Raw genomic sequence first — 16,889 nt, forward strand, 5'->3', positions numbered from 1 at the left:
TTGCACATACCCACGCTCAGGAGTCGCTGTGACTTGCTTTCTTTGCAACAAATAGGCATTCTTTGCAGGACAACAGCAAGCAGTATTTCTCTTTGGGATTACAGGTGTAAAAGGCTTATTGCTTTATCTGATGCTTTTAATGTTTGTGGAAAAGAGATGTATTTTGAATGCAACGCTAAAAGCCAGTAGCTCAGCAAAACGTGAGATTCCAGTTTCAGGTGCATCCTAATGAAGCCCAAAGCAGCGTGACAGGCTTGCCACCTGTGATCTGTGGTAACCTAGATAGAAATCACAGATACGTGGGCAGCAGTGTGTTTTCTTTTTTGTCACGCTTGCAATAAACCTACTGCTTCAGTAGCTCTGCTCCAGATATCAGCCTTTCCCTGCAAGGCCTGAGTTCTCTGAAATCTAGGGGAATACTGCTCCCTGAGGTATTTTTTTGAGAAGAAAAATACTTCAGTATTTTGGTCATCAAGTAATACTGTAAAAGAGTTTTTGTTTTCTGTGACCATCTTGCTTGAGTCCAATTTCTAACGTGCTTCTAGAGAGTTCAGCTTGACGTGAAGGGATAAAATTTAACTTGAGCGTAGCTATAGCGACAAGTGTATGAAAATTGATATCTTTAAACTGTGAAACCCTTTGTTTTTACGTTTGTCCAGAAGGCCTCCAAGATATCCCATTTTTCTTTTTAATCTGCTTTTCTCTCAGCTGTTTTCTTCTGGACTTCTCTGTTAGCAAATGATGTCAAAAACAAACGATCAGCATTGTGGTTCCTAACCTCAAAACCTGGCTCCTGGCCACTTTTCCAGCTCACACACTACCAGGGCAACAAGTCAGCCAGCTTCTTGTCTTAGTTTGTTTATGCAAACCCTCTTATCAGACATGATCAGAGCTGCTTTAACTACTTCTGCCAGCCATTTCCTGCTGCGGAGCCACTTAATTAGAAGGTGCTGGTAGCTGATGATACTCCAGTGGGTTATGACAGTGAATAAGTAGAATGGCTTGGAGCTGAGAATTTCCATGCTGCATGTAAAATGATCTTGTATTTGTTTAAAAACAAATGTTTGCAAATGCTAGGAGCTTTTTATTTCCTGTAAAACATACAGGTGCTTATGGTGGAGGTCTGCAAAGGAGTCATTTAAGAGGGATGTCAGAAATCTTAGGTAGTGTTTTCCAATAATGTTGTGTTTAGTGAGCAGGAAAAGACTACAGAGTTCATACTAAGAGGGTAGAAAGGAATCAAGGGCATAACAGGAAAAGCACCTAGAAAAGCACGTAAATTAAGGCAGCCTTCCAAACCTTGTGTTTTATTGTCACCTTGCTGTTGGCTCTTCTGTAGGCCTGTTTCCAAACTGCCAGCAGAAGGTCTGACAGTCTGGGCGTTTTGCAATATGAGCAGCTCTATTTCACATCCTGTTGTTAGAATGTAATGCTATTTCGTGTCAGGGTGGAAGCCACGATGTTACTTAATAGATCTGCTGAAAAGACAGAATCACACTACTTTAAGTTATCAGAGGGCTGGAGCACCTCTCCTGTGAAAAAAGGTTGAGGGGAACTGGGCTTGTTTAGCTTGGAGAAGAGAACCAGTACTTGAAGGGAGTGTATAAACAGGAGGGGGCACAAATGTTCATGATAGGACAAATGTCCTATCATAGTGATAGGACAAGAGGGAATGGTTTTAAATTGAGCCAGGGGAGGTTTAGGTTGGATATTAGGAGGAAGTTTTTCACCCACAGGGTGGTGAGGCACTGGAACAGGTTGCCCAAGGAGGCTGTGGATGCCCCATCCCTGCAGGCATTCAAGGCCAGGCTGGATGTGGCTCTGGGCAGCCTGGTCTGCTGGTTGGCGACCCTGCACATAGCAGGGGGTTGGAACAAGATGAGCATTGTGGTCCTTTTCAACCCAGGCCGTTCTATGACTTATTGCCCAGCTTCTGTTTTGGTTTTAAAACTCCTAAGCGTATTGTTATTCACAGAAGAGTTGCATCTTGTAATCCTTTACTTTTAAATCCAAGTATTTCAGATGACATGTCTTGATACTACCTACAGACCGCTGTCAGTTGTCATCACGTTTCTCTAGACAGCTTTACCCCTTGTTTCAGGTGGTCCCAGGATCTCTTGCAAGTTCCTACCTCTGCTGTTTAGTTAGGCAGAGCTGAGGAAACACTGCCATTTACAGTGTACCAGGTTGAGGGTGCTAAGTTGTGAGCCTGTTGAGGATGGTGATGTGAACTACACGTTCAGAATGCGATAGTTCTTGCATCTGTCCTCCCTGACCCCATAACTGACATAGCTACACAGCTGCTTGATGAGTGGATGAGGTAACTGACCTGCATAAAAGTCAACCTGCATTAAGTGTTTTGTGTTTGGGTTTGTTTTTTTTTTTTCCTGTGGAGGAATGTTGTGATATAACATGAGACCGCAGAGCAGGAATAGTAAGTGAGAGAGAAGCCCTTAGGTCAGTACTGATGTCAAAAACTCTGAGTTGCCAAACCTCAAGGGCTACTTTTCATGCTCCCTACTAGGAGTCTTGCTGCTACAAGGAGAAAAAGAAATGAGACCATCGATGTGCTGAGAATCAGGAATGTGAGCTTATTATTTCTCATAGTAGAAGAATGGATCTAAAATAAGCACAGGATTTGAACAGTTCAGATCTTTAAGTATTTGCTGATTTCATCCTTGTTTCTGTCACTTACATTTGCATCCCAGCTGGGACTATTCTGGTATTTCATCTTTAGTCAGGTCCTTCAGTGCACTTTCTCCATATGGGGAGACTTAAATGGATATAAGTGCATATCATAAACTGACCCAGTTGGGTTTAATCAGTTGTGGTAAAGCTGTGTAATCAGATGTGCAAGCATAGGCTACTATTTTGAGTACTGCATCCCTTAATTTTCATCAGATGAAATTTCCTGATTTACCATCACACTGACTTGTAACTCTCCATCAAAAACAGGTTTTTAGTGCAGCTACAGCAGAGCTCCCATCTCTGAGAACGTGATGGGGTGACTGTGATCAGATTCCAGACAGACCTTGCTTGGCAAAAGCCCAAACAACTTGCTGGGCAGGTTTGTGGCAGATACACACTGCTCTAAGTTGCAGGTCAGTGCTGCATGCTGGAGCAAAGTTGCATTTTTTCCAAGCTAAACCACTATACATCATACATTAGTAGTTCTCAAAGAAGCAATAGAGCTTCAAGGAGCTCGATAAAAGCACATTCAGCAATATGTGCTAATGACAATTTCAATTTATTCTTTAACAATCTATCTAACTTTACAACAAAAAGGAAAGGGTGGCAAATAAATGCCACTAGCATTGCCAGCTGCAGAACACGATGATGGTTCATTTACCTTTTCTGCCTCGGTCCCGGCTTCCAGCTGCTGCTTCTGTTTAATGCAGATCTGTCCCACTTTAGCTAGGAGCTCGTGTGGGTGAATGAAGACTCGGGAGCTCAACAGGAAAGTGAAGATGTAAGTCCTCTGTGGGAGCAGAGAGGGGAAAAAGCAAGTTTGAATAACCAGTGAGGATCATCTGTCTTCCCTGGAGACTTGTAACAAAAAGTAGTCTATAAAACAGGAATCTAGCTTTATGTCACGTAAACTTTGTGTAATTTTTCCCTCTTTCAGAGATTTGGTGGTGTTTTCTAGCTCTGCATTTCTTCTTCACAATAGGCTTTAAGGCTGCTGCTGCTGTTTTCAGAATTCCAAACATAATATGCCTAACTAGTCATCACTCACCAAAAGGACAAATGAAATACATCCCATATAGGATGTTTATGTCATGCAAATACTGCTATTTCTTGATTTCTTCCAAAGTGATTGCCCTTCTTCAAGCAAGAGAAAACTGCTCTGTGTGTGTTCCAAACCACAGCTATAATTTATTCATGTATGGTTCTTTTCCTTTTTCCCCATCATCACTGACATAAGCTATATCTTAGATTGAGGCCATATGACAATAATTCAATTTTAGGCCTGACTTAAGCAGTATGGGGCCCGTTTCAGGATCTCTTCAGCATGAACAGTGCTAGGAAGTGTCAACAGTTATTATTTCTCACTAGAAATAGCCTTTCTATTTCCACTTTAAAAACTGTAATGCATTATATTCCAAATCAAACTCTGTGCAGTCGTGTTGATGTGAGAATGAACGCCTTCATGTCCTGATCTTGCTTCAGTGTTTCAAACATGTCTTCTGTATTTGGATGTAATCGCTAGAGTAACAACAGTAGCATCTCGTAAGGATTTCTGTCTTTCTATTGAGGCTTTCTGATAAAATCTGCAGTTGGGAAATTGTAGGGCATCTCCTTGACTACAGATTTCATTTACCCTGTTTTACGTTTGCAGAGCATGCTGTTGCTTTGCCATCTGCACCACGGTTTATTAGAAGTGTGAGTTGGCAGAACACGGCCAGGTGTGTCAGCAGTCAGTGAACCACCTTGGATTGGGCAAGGAAACATAGGCCAGATGTCTAAAACATAGCATCTGTGCTAATAATACTGAATTTTGCAGCTTGTAATCTCTAGAATGCACTTATAGGTAAACAGTGATATCTCTGACTCCACGAAAGACTACAGGATTTCTCTTTAACTACAAGGAATTGGTACTAAAGAATAATGTTTCAACTTCTCTAGTGCCTACAGCAGAAATTTAACACTAAAATATGCCAAATATCAGAAGTTGGGGGGTTGGGGAGGAAAGGAGTGGGGCTTTTTGTTGTTGTTTTAAAAATAAATGCAGTTAACTAGAAGTCAGTGTGTTGAGAATGTGAGAGCGCATGAAGTATATAATAGATTAAGCACATATCTCTGGAAAATCTAGCTCTGTCCCAAACTTGTGGAGGAAGCTAATGAAGAAACAGACTGTGATACAGCAGAGGCGTTTAAAATATGCGTTCTGATTTGAACATTAGGCTGAAGAGCTAAAATGTTTTGCAAAACAAGACACTTATCTTATGGGGACAACGTATCAGAACCTTTTATGCTGATGTATGTGAGAATGATCCTTAAACTGATACAACTCCCATTAGGAACTAAAACATGAGAGAGAGTAGTGTTGGTTTTGGGGGAATAATCTGTACCTGGTTATCTTGACTCCTTTTTAGCCAGTTTCTGTGCTTGTTTCTATCTGCGCATCCCTGAACTTGGAACTGTGAGCCTGGCCTATCTGGGAAAGGCATTTAGCTGTTGGGTGCAGCAGCTGTTGTGTGAAAATGTCTGTTCTGGAAACATGAAGCAGCTCTCGTTTTTACCCTATTTTCTATTTAAGAAAGAAAGAGGTGAAAAACAATTATGGACTCGTGTACTTTCATTTCTTGCCCACGTTCTTGTGCACTGGGAGTGTGGAAGCCTGCCAGAAAGATGCCTGTACATTGAAGTGGCAAGGAACAGAAATGAAGCTGCCCTGCCCCGTCAGTGACTTCAGCTCTGATAAATTGTTTTTTTTTTTATTTTTTTCTTTTAAGGAAAGATATAATTTTGCTCGTTGTACTAATTCTAGTGTTGGTCTTCTTGGTGGAAGCCTGTGTGATGTGGGATAGTGTTTGTTTAGAGTAACTGCAAGAAAGCCCTGCTTAGAGTACATTCCCCTCTTTTTGCACTGTAAGAAAAGAACGACCTACGTGACCTGTACTTCTGTTTGGTCTCTCTGATAGTGTTGTGTATGACGTCCAAAAAAGTGCTGAATTGGAAAGACATGGGAACATACGTGGCCATAAAAGCACAGCTTTCCATTCAAGCCTTGCTTTCTCTCTTAATCCATAGCATCTGCATTGGACACGTGCAGTATTTTTCCAGACCACACTGAACTGCTAAGTTCTAGAAACAAATTATCATCCTTCTGGAACCCATCTGCTGTACTTTCACTCCACTTTTCAAGTCACATTGCTGGGACTGGGCTCAGTTCGTTGGCAAACAAAATTGTTCCTCTATGGTCAATTAAGACACACAGGTTTACAATTCATGAGGATCTGCTCTTATTCCTCAGCCTGCTTTTCTGTTTCTTTTTTGATATTGCGTTGCTTATGCTGGTAATGGGTTAACTGCAAGTAAGAAATGACTTAAACATATCCTAGAGCAGGGCTGAGCCTCATCTCTGCCTTGCTGCTAATAACCACTTCCTGTCCAATTGAGGCTGAACTGAGCCATCACTGCAGCTTAGCAGTAGGTCACAGTCATTAGGAATATGGTTGTAATGGACAGCAAATACTTCATGTGAATCTCAGATGTCTTCTCTAGATCAAGGATTTCTGTTATTTGTTACACCTGTACTCCACTGCAGGCCATTCCATATGTAATGCCTCTTATTTATTTCCATGGAAGCTACAACTGATATGAAGGACTCAGAAACACGATTTGATAGACACACAAGTTCAGCAAGCATCAGGAATGTCACCAGATGCCATTTTTTCCATGCAGTAAGCTGCGAGACTGAAAGTTAAGCTCTGCTTACCCCACAAAAGTGACAGGTATGTCAGAGAAAAGGCAAAAAAAAAAAAATTCCTTTCTGCATTTGGAAGAACTTAGCTGACACAAAAAGGGTCTTGTGCTTTACAAGAGAAAAAGAAGGCAGATTCCTTTAGTGCCTAAAGTTGTTGCTAAGAGATGAGCTGAATTATATTTAAAAAAAGGCAAGCACGCAAGACTAAAGAATTGTTACTCCCTGACCCAACAATGTACTCCTGTTGTCTGGGGAAGGGAAAAAAAAAAGAAAAAAATCCCTTTGTGCCCTCACTGCTCAGTCTTATGTTTGTGAAATATTTTCTTAAAATGTTTTTTGCTTGGGCACGAGGGTTGCAGACTGATACATTCCATTCCTAACCTCTCGAACTCCTCTGTCTCACAAGTATACATTTTCCTGTGAGCTGAGCAAGTCCCTCTACACAAACAAACCTCAAAAGAGCAGTATACAAATGTAGGTCCTTATCTTTCCTGTCCTTTCTCGTCTGTCTCTTGTTCTGCCAACATGGCAAATACATTTTTGTTTTGCTCTGTAACGAGAACAGAAAGATACTGTTTGCTTTCTCCTCCACCCCCTTTTTTCCATCTGGAAGGTGACTGCAATCTTCAGCTTCGTGTGCCTTCTAAGCATTGCTTTCAGCTGTATTAATCTGGAAATTTGGAGCAGTGCAGTAATTTATAAACGTGTTTCCCTGAAACTAAAGGTAACCTCTGCTAACAGAACAAATATCTTCTCTTGATGAAAGTTAACTGGAGTTGCCTTGCTGTCCTTCTGTGCACCTTCAGCCAGAGACAGGAGGCTGGGAGGTGCTCACACCTCCCTCTTGAGCAAAAGGTATTGGTCCCCCTTCTGACAGCACCTCCACACTAAATGGCTATCACTCTAACTTCCCTAAAAATAGAAATGGGCAAGAAATGAAGTATAAACAGAAATCTGAATTGAAATCCGAAGCTTCCATTTGGAAGTGACTCAAACACGGTTCCATCTCTGTCATTCAAAGCCTATTCATCCACTTGCTGTCAAATTAATCCTTTCAACTAAATTGGGTGATCTCATTTAACTAAAAGAATGCGTCCTGCTGTATAGGAGACGAATTTGGTTTGACACCATTTTCCAGCTCCCTGTCCCAGGAGTTCCCTCGATTGCTTCTGCTGTATCACTCAGCTGTCAGTTTGCTGTCCATCTGAACCCCAGCCTCCTGGTGGGCTCTGTGCTCACGTGGATCGTGATGCTCCCCTGCATGGGATATGTGAGAGCACCATGGAAACCAACAACATTCCAAAATAACTCACAGATCCCTGAAGTAACGCTAGCTTTATGGAAGCATTTTCAGAGTAGCAGTGTTATATATAGATTCTACGTTACAATAAGGGATGTACATTAACAGATACTTAAAAAACTTAGGGATATTCCAGAAATCCAAGCAGCAAGTAACAATGTTAACTAGTATTAAAGAAAAGGGGCTGGAGCTGATTCCTTGGAACGTTTGCCTTTGGCAGCCTAGAGCTGTTTCACTGGTATACTGGATTTTGTGTTTCTCTTTGAGCTCTGCCTTCTCTCTACACCAAATATTTAGGGGTGGAGAAAAAGTCAAGTTGAATGCCCAACTATGGATATTTCTCTGTGCCTTATAAAGGATTTGGTACTAAGCATCCATTGAAGTTAGTGCAATTGTACATAAGCGTAATTAAATGAGTGGTTTAGGATTGAACCAGAAAATTAAGACATCCTGATTTTTTTCCTGTTTTAATATCTCACTAATAATTGCTTGGAATTCTGCTGCTTGTACCACTGAACTCGTGGGGGGGGTCTCATATGGAAGGGGAGTGCACTTACTGTGTATAGTGATTGTTAACTGGGTGGTGTGCATCGAGAGCTTAAGGAGGTTTTATTGTGACCAATGTGAAAGCACAGTAAGTAAGTTCTATGCTGATGAGATGGAGAAATGTTCCATGAGGTACAGGCTAGCATGGCCTGCTCTGCCACAGGTAAGTTCAACACAGCAGTCAACACTGACTGCAGACTCCTGTCGCTCTGTCAGTCCTAGAAAGAGTTGGGTTGTTTCTGTCATGCTGCTTTTTCACAGCTCGGATGGAATATATGCTATATAATCTGATTTTCTGGCAGTTTGTTTAAATGATGCCTTTCGCTGATGGGTACAAAGGGACATTTTGAGTGATAGTGTGATCACTTAGTAATATTGCTCATTCAGAATCTTACATCGTGCCCTAGAGTTACCAGCAACATTCACTTCAGGGGACTGCAGTGAGGACATCCAATCATTGCCAAATCATTTCTAGGCTCAGAAGTGTTATTACAGCACTCGCTCATAGAAATGTATTGAGAGAGACAGCATTTTAATTGCAATCAATGTGTTGTATCAATTTTTTTTTTTTTTTCTGATGGTCTAACTAGGAGATGCATAGAAAATGAAGGGGAAAACAAAACAAACAAATCCCTAGAACTGGTTTCAGCTGAAAGAGTTGGTCCACTTCCCCAGGTAGGAGATGGTTAGACGTTAATCTTGGCTGCATTAGAGGTAAAGCACCTTAGAGGGCCCGATAATTGTGGCTAATGCTGCTTTTAATTGGCTCTCAAGGCGCCCATTTGGGTTCAAGGTGGCTTATCTTTCTAACAGGTGTTCTTATTAAAAAGCAGAAAGGAGTAACATATTTAGTGAATGAGTATTACAAGCAAAAGAAATGCTTCTTTAGTCTACATCCTCATCGTGATTTGGATGGAGGAAGAATTTCTTGTGTTTAGGATTCAGATTGGTGCTATCTTAGGAAAACTACAGGAAGAAAACAAACCCTTCAGTGCCTACTTACATCTGGATAATAGTCCATGGTGGGTACCAGGCGCTCTATCAAGGCCTCCAATGATCCAGAAACAATGTTCCCATCCTGATAAACGGGGTCCACGCATCTCTCTCCCATATCAGGCTGCACTTGTCCACTACAGCTGGAGCCAAGCATGCTGGAAAATATTGGCGTCTGGGGCATAGTTTCCTGTGGAAAGTGGCAAAAGAAAAAAAAGGAAAAGACAAGGTTGTTTTGAGTACGTCTTCTGTATGGGTTTTACAGAGGCACACATTACACACAATTATATACTTGACTTCAGTGCACCCTGGACATGAGAGGTATGTTCTGATCCATGCGGTCGCACATATTTGAGTTGCATTTCGGGTTTGAAATGCACATGAAACTACAGGACTGGGGCTTGCAGATGGAGAAACTGTAAAAATTCTCTTCACTGTGCTCAATTTTCCTTTCCTCTCCAGTTTTCCCTTGGCTCCTCATGCGTAAAACTAAACAGGGATGAACTGCAAAACGTTTTCTGGATTCTGCCTTACCGAGCAAACAACAACTGTGATACAGCATCTCTCTTCCTCCTTCTTTGAGGTCATCGTTGGGCAAAACACCTGACTTATGATAATAAATCCTTCCCCACTTCTGTAGGTGGATGTCTTTGCAGAAGGGCATCTTCTCCTGCACATGGCTATCGCATGCAGCAGGGCTGTACCTTTCCTCACACCGTGGGCTGTGAGGCACCGCGTGCTGTAATATGGACTTGCTGTAACATACAGCTCTAATAACAGTCTCTTTGGAGATTTTTGCTTAGGAAACAAACCTGCTGTCGCAACACCAAAACCACACAAAGCCTTGGGGTTTCCACCTCCCTCTGCTTGGCCGCAAGTTATATTGGTATCCTGTAGTTACCAACGGCAAGTAAACTGTGGGCTTTGGGGTTGGTTTTAAACTGACTACAAGCTGAATATACACAGATGGCCCAACAAAACGTGCAGCCACCGTATGTAAAGATGGAAAAAGCCATTATGTGTCGGTACCACGGCTGTTCCCCCCACGCTGCTGCGAAGGTTAAGAGATAAAGGGGCAGGGGGAGCTGCTGGGCTCTTTCTCACCCCGTATGAAACCAAACCGGTACCGTCACACTGGGAAAAGCATCGATGTAGATGAAAGGGATGAGGCTGTGCTCGTACGCCAGGTTGGGTTTTGCGGCTTGACGGGCAGAGCTCGGGGCGGGCATCCCTGCTGCTGGGGCAGCGCCGTTCCGTCCCGGAGCAGCGCCACGATGCCGCGCAGCGGGGCTGCGTGCCTTCAACTTGTCAACACGCGAAAACGCGAAAGAAATGAGAACTGCCCGTTCAGCCCCGGCAGGTGCTGAGGATGCTCGGCATCCCGCAGCTCTCCCTTAGGCTCGCAGTGCGCAGAAACGTGCCGCAGCCCCGAGCCTCCGCAGCAGCGCTCCTCACCCACCCGCAGACGCGTTTTTTCCCTTGTAAGGACCGCCGCGGTCCCCGTGCCGGCTCCCGCTCGGGCTGTAAGGCAAGCCGGCTGCCGTCTCAATCACCCCATCAGGACGCTCCTCTAGGCGCCGACCGCCTTTATCGGACGGGTTTCCCACCTCCCCCCCGGCTCACGGTGCTCCCCGCTGTGTGCAGTGGGCGTGCCGCTCCGCCAGCCGCTCCGGCCCCGCCGGCCGCCCGCCCGCTCCCCCACGCCGGCACCTGCCGCCGCCCCGCCGCGCTTACCCTCATCTTCCCGGGCGCCGCGCACATACGCGAGTGCCGGGCGCGGGCCGGCCGGCAGCACAGCGCCCCGCTCCCGCCGCCCGTGACGTCAGCGCCCAGCGCGGCGCCCGTTGGCTGAGAGCGAGCGTGGCCCGTTCAAACGGAGCCGTCGGCGGAGCGGGGGCGGCTGTGCGAGCGCGTGTGTCCGTGCGGCGGGAGGCGAAGTGCGGGGGGTCGTCCTCCAAGCTGCCGTTCCCCGAACGCCTGTTCTTCGCAGCGCTTCCCGCGAGGAAGAAGCGCCCCGGTCCCAGCGGCTCGGCGGGAGGAAGGAGCTCTCCCGCCCGCTTGTTTACAGCCCGCTTATTATGCGCCGTGCCGACAGACGGCTCCGAGCCCTCCCTTGTTAATCGCTGGGCTGGTTCCTCCCGCTCTCACGGACGCTTCGCCTTCCCCAAGCGCAGCCGCTCGACGGCTCTGCGGGCGGATCGCCGGCCCCCGCCGCACGCCCACCCGCCCCGCAGCTCGGGAGCAGCCGGGGCTTTCCGTTCCGCCGCCTTCTCTTTTCTCCCGTAAACGCTGTTTTTTCCCATCCCTTTGCTTGATTCGAGATGACTTAAAGCTTGCCCTACGGTCTCCAGGACGTTCGTTCGTTTCTTGTTGCTTGCTGTCGGTGTTTATCCGATGGGTCCGCGTGACTGTAGAAGGCTTCGCTGGTTTCCATGGTGATTAACGTGGGAAGGCAGTGCCGGTGCGGGCAGGAACACGCACCGGGAGGATGCCCAGCCCGGGCTGTGAGGAACGTGCACAGTTGCGATCTAATCGCTCCAGCCCTGCAGGCATTCAGTGCCAGGCTGGATGTGGCTCTGGGCAGCCTGGGCTGCTGGTTGGCGACCCTGCACATAGCAGGGGGTTGGAACTGCATGGTCACTGTGGTCCTTTTCAACCCAGGCCATTCTATGATTCCTTTTCTCCCATATTCAGCTCAGCTGGCATGCAATGAATGAATCATTTTACCGTTTTGCTTCCATTTCTTTTTCTGTCAAGTGCGAAGGGTGGCCTTTAGCCAGCTGTGTTCTAAATGTTGACATCTGGGGATACAGAAACTCTCCGAGGTTTAATTGTTTTCTGTAGTTATGTAAGCTCTGTTCCTCAACAAATTGCTTGCATTTTGAAGATGTTTTCATTAGGCATTGCCTCACGTTATTGGTGGGTGGACCCTAGAGCAAGTTTAATCGGTGCAGTTTGTACTTGTTCTGTAGCTTGCTAGAAAAACAACTTGAGGCAACGCTGTGCTGGTTCAGTGAGGCCAGTCAGGGAATCTCTTGCTGCAGAGTGAGTCAGCAGCACTAATGCCTGCTTGTCTCAATCCTGCCACTTGCTTCAGCCTAATACCAGCTAACGTCAGCATATAGAGCATAACATCTCCTATTATCTATTGAACTGGATTGTTTTTTTTCAATGTTTAGGTTCTGTTCCTGCTCCTGCTGCAGGCTTGCTGTCACAGAATCACAGAATGGCCAGGGTTGGAAGGGACCTCCAGGATCATCAAGCTCCAACCCCCCCACCACATGCAGGGCCACCAACCTTCCCATTTAATACAGACCAGGCTGCCCAGGGCCCCATCCAACCTGGCCTCGAACACCTCCAGGGATGGACGGGGCATCCACAGCCTCTCTGGCAGCTGTTCCAGCACCTCACTGCTCTCATAGTAAAGAACTTATGTCTTATGTCAGACACTCCTCAGGCATTAGGGACCCTTAGCAGTGGCCCTACAAGGACAGTGCCTTAGCAAAAGCCTGTTCTGTTTTTTTTTTTTCTTTCTTTTTCTTGTTTCCAGTGGTCTTAGAAAACAGTATTTTGAAAACTCACTCAAACGTACCTGTGTGTGCATCTTAAATGTAGCTGTACTTAAGAAAAGCAAGTAACTTTGGATATTATTAATACTGATCTGAGACTCTAACTTCAAGTACAAGGGGATTCTCCCAGCAGTGCTGTCTTTGCGGCTGCCATTGTCAAGCTATGCACTTGTTGGTCACCTTCCATGCAGATCTAGTTGTTATTATTATTTGGCTTTATGTAGCAGAGTATGTTGACATGATTTAAAGCCCCAGCGTCTGCAGTGAAGGAAGCAAAGAGGGATGGAAACCAAGGAGACAAGAAGGAAAGTGGGCTTAACTGTGCATGGCATTCTTCACAGAGTTGTTTAAATCTGAAAATGGGACAAAGCCTTTATCTTTGTCTTCTGAAGCACGTTTGATTTGAACACAAACCTGGTTTGTTACTCTGAGTCTGAACTACTGGACAGGAACCTACACGACCTTGGGAGTGGGCAGAATATAGAAAGGCTTGGGATTTGCACATTGCATTCTGTTCCAACAGTGCATTATACTTACATAACGCTATGATTTTGGAAACCATTTAGATATTCTCATTACAGGCATAGTTATAGCAGTGTATTCTTGGCTATTACATTTCAGAACGCTTTGATGTATGTTGCCTAATACTGGCATCTGGTACATGGGAAGAAGTGGTAAATGAAACATGCACGTTATGTTCACGGGTTTTATTTATCAGTGGCCTTGGCTTTAGACTAAACAACTCTACCTGCATCTGAAACATGGCATTTGTCCAGGAAAAGCCATCAAACTGCACAAGCAGTAATAATAGTGGTGTCAGATGGGGCTTTTGCATGGAGCATTTATAAGAACATAAGAAGCAGAATGTAGGTAAAGCTTCAGAGCCTCCACCAAACATCTTTGTGGAACAATAGGTTTCTGGTCTTATTTGGAGGGCTGCACAGATGTTCCAGGTTTCCTTGCTGCATGCATATTTTAAGATTTGAAATTTGTTCTCAAGTAATTTTTAGGCACATTTGAACAGTCATCAGTTTCAGAGAATCATGCTGCAGAATAACTTGATGGCACATTAATAACTTGGCAGCAGATGGGAGTGGGAGACGAGCTTCTAATCACGGTTCTGAACTGAGCCGGGCTTTGTAAGCTTGGAACTTGAAGTGGGGTTGAGTGCTGTAACCATCAGTCTGTGGTTATTATCAACCATACCTCTCTCTCTGACCTGAGACACAATGAATGTTTCCACACAATGGTTTTGTCAGAGCCAATGAAGTTTGTAGTTTGGAAATGGCGTTTTCCTTTTTTGAAATGCATTCTTGAATAGGTCTTGACCAGCTCTGCCCCGAGACATCCAGCAATTTTCAGAGCAAACCAAGCCAAAAATCAGAACAACTTGAGACGTCTTTCACTGCTGTATGCTTTCAGTACTACCTGAGATAGAAAGCTAGTTTAAAAGTCACTCACCTACATGCTGAACAAACTTTCCTTGGCACGAGGTCGGCTGCGTGACACATCACTGTGAGTACCTGTGTCACTGATGTTCAGTTCTCACCCTTGGACTGAGATGAAAGGTATTCCCCAGGATTTAGAGACGGCATGGTGCTTATTCCCAGCTTTTTGTGCCTCTGCCAACACAGCAGACTTAACATAACACGGCACACTTTCGCTATGATGCCGATATGGCTGGTAATAGCAGCTGAGATGCTAATAGTTATTTTGGCACGGTTGTCTAAAGAAGCTTGCTAGTAGCAAGTTTGGTTCCTGATTTTCATGCTTATGTTGTTCTTAGAATTCTGTTCTTTGTAGGAATTAGCCTTCCTGCTCACTTAGATCTAAGTTGGGTTCATTTGGGAGAAGTCACTGTAATGAATGGTGGGCGCCTTTGTGTTCCTAGTGGTGGGGATGAATCGAGTTTGTTTAAAAAACAAACAAGAACAATTAAAAACAATACACCCATCGACAGGTGCACGAGAATAGATGATAAGGGATGATATTCGTAGAGCCATCAAATGGCTGGGGTTGGAAGGGACCTCAAAGATCAGCAAGTTCCAATCCTCAAACCTCAGGTCATTTAAGTGCTTACTAACAGCTAGTCAAAGAGTGAGTGGCAGCCAAAGATCTTGGAAAAAGATAGTTGGCTTAGCCAGCTCTACTTGAAGGGCTGCTAAAACATGTCATGCATAAATGCCACTTCAGGCAGCCAGGGTGTAGCTGAACAGCTGCTTCTACTATAGTTGTAGATTTGTTCCATCCCTATTCGTGCTGTGTGTTTTCTGGAGATGTGGGAGGCTGCTCAGCATGTCTAATACCTCGTTTTCCAAGAAAAGATACAAAAAGCACATAAAGGCTGTTGGGTTTTTTTTAGCATTTATGAGTGCTTGGATCAGATTTTGACACAATGTGGAAGAACAGTATGTTAATGTAACACGCACTCTTTTTATTAATTTTCTTAGATTCTTCTAAAACTGAATTTTTAAAAGCAATTGATAGTCAGTTTTAAATTGGGTTCAAGCTTGGGTTCAACATGAAGCAGCCCTGGCCTAATCCTAGCTGGTTTGCCCTTGGCTTGCATATTCCTGCTTGCTGCTGTACCAGCTATTCCAAGAATGTGCCACCGTGCAGAAAGTGAAAATCAATTATGCCAAGGAGGGAGCATGTACATACATCAGCAATTTGGTGCCCAGGGGAAGAAAAATCTCCATGTCTGCTGATGTCAATCTTCTCGATATGGTATTTTTGTCAATGCACGTGGGTAGCTTTTCTTTCTTTTCTTTTTTCTTTCTTTTTTTTTTAGAAAATAGCTTATCAAAAAAAGGAGTTTATTTTTAACATCACGATTTGCTGATTGAAATCGTCAGTCTGGAAAGTCAATCTTCTGTTTGCTTTGGCAGAACTTGTTACATCAACACTGTTAGTGTTCTCAGTTGTATTAATGTACATGTATTTTTATTTTTTTTTTCAATCTTTGGTTTTTACATGTCTTATTTTAGATCTGATGGTGAGAAATTCTGGAGCGATGAGATAATTTGCACCAATTCACTTGTTTGTATAAAGGTACAGCTGCAAGCAACATTCCATTGAACACATGATGTATCTGTTTTACCTGAATTACCACGAGTAACTAAGTTCCCATGCACATCTACTGCTGGGATGCCTTCTTCCTGACACTGACAAGAAGTTCAGCAGTTATGAGGGAAGTTTGAGAGCAAGCTAAAAATCTATTCTGTTTACAGGCAGTTAACAGCTGTTGGTTTTATTCTGATGACTTTGGGACAGAACCTAATGAGGAACCTCAAAGCGTGCAACTCAGTAATCTTTTGAATAAAATATAAAAATACTGAGAAAATGAAGTTAAATATGAATTAATTAATAATAGAAGCTTGTCATCAACATTTTAAGCATTCAAAAATGAGCTTATTTTTATGAAACTGTTTTGATGACCAGGGAGAGCTGGCAAATGCTCATCTGACTCCCCAGGACTGCTTAGAAATGCGTGTGACCATTAAATTGTGAGCAATGCTGAGTTTCAGTATAGTTTGAGGCATGCGGAAAGGACTTGCCTTGTTTTATCACAAGTAAAGCGAATAAACAAATGTATATTGATTTGATGCCAAGTAGTGCAAGGTATAGGATATTGTGTCAAACACCTGTGTATTTCTCTTGTCGTAAGTATTGTAGGACACAACAAAGACTATCCGAAAATAAACTTGTGAATATGAAATGCTCAATATGATGACCCTATGTGGTCAGTTTTTGTGCTAGACGAAGCTGAAGACTAATCTGCAGGTGAACAGCCCCCTACTACACATGTATAGACATTAAAAGTAATATATATATATATTTATATATATGTATTTTGGGATCATAGAATGTTATTGTAGAATGGCTTAGGTTGGAAGGGATCTCAAGAATCATCAAGCTCCAATCCTGATGCTGCAGGCAGAGCTGACAACCTCCATGTCTAATACTAAACCAGGGCCCTATTCAACCTGGCATTGAACACCTCCAGGTGTGGGGCACCCACAACCTCTCTGGGCAGCTGTTCCAGCACCTC

At 44.0% G+C, this 16,889-nt stretch overlaps 1 protein-coding gene across 5 annotated transcripts in view; it reads right to left on the minus strand.

The window, feature by feature from the left end:
- The window catches only part of RASGEF1A (RasGEF domain family member 1A), a 150,007-nt gene that overhangs the window by 12,901 nt on the left and 120,217 nt on the right, over positions 1-16,889 (minus strand). For 2 of the 5 annotated variants that reach the window (XM_090144744.1, XM_031602498.2), the window contains 2 exons: positions 9,280-9,459; positions 3,350-3,478 (listed from right to left, as the gene is read on the minus strand). In XM_090144744.1, coding sequence (XP_090000870.1) covers positions 3,350-3,478; positions 9,280-9,459 — 309 coding nt within the window. Of the gene's footprint in view, positions 1-3,349; positions 3,479-5,072; positions 5,252-7,558; positions 7,949-9,279; positions 9,460-11,003; positions 16,623-16,889 lie in introns of those variants that run through there. The other 3 variants (XM_031602497.2, XM_090144746.1, XM_090144745.1) reach the window with 3 other exon arrangements.

Source organism: Phasianus colchicus, chromosome 8 (genome assembly GCF_987193195.1).
Source record: "Phasianus colchicus chromosome 8, bPhaCol1.hap1.1, whole genome shotgun sequence".
Classification (NCBI taxonomy): domain Eukaryota; kingdom Metazoa; phylum Chordata; class Aves; order Galliformes; family Phasianidae; genus Phasianus; species Phasianus colchicus.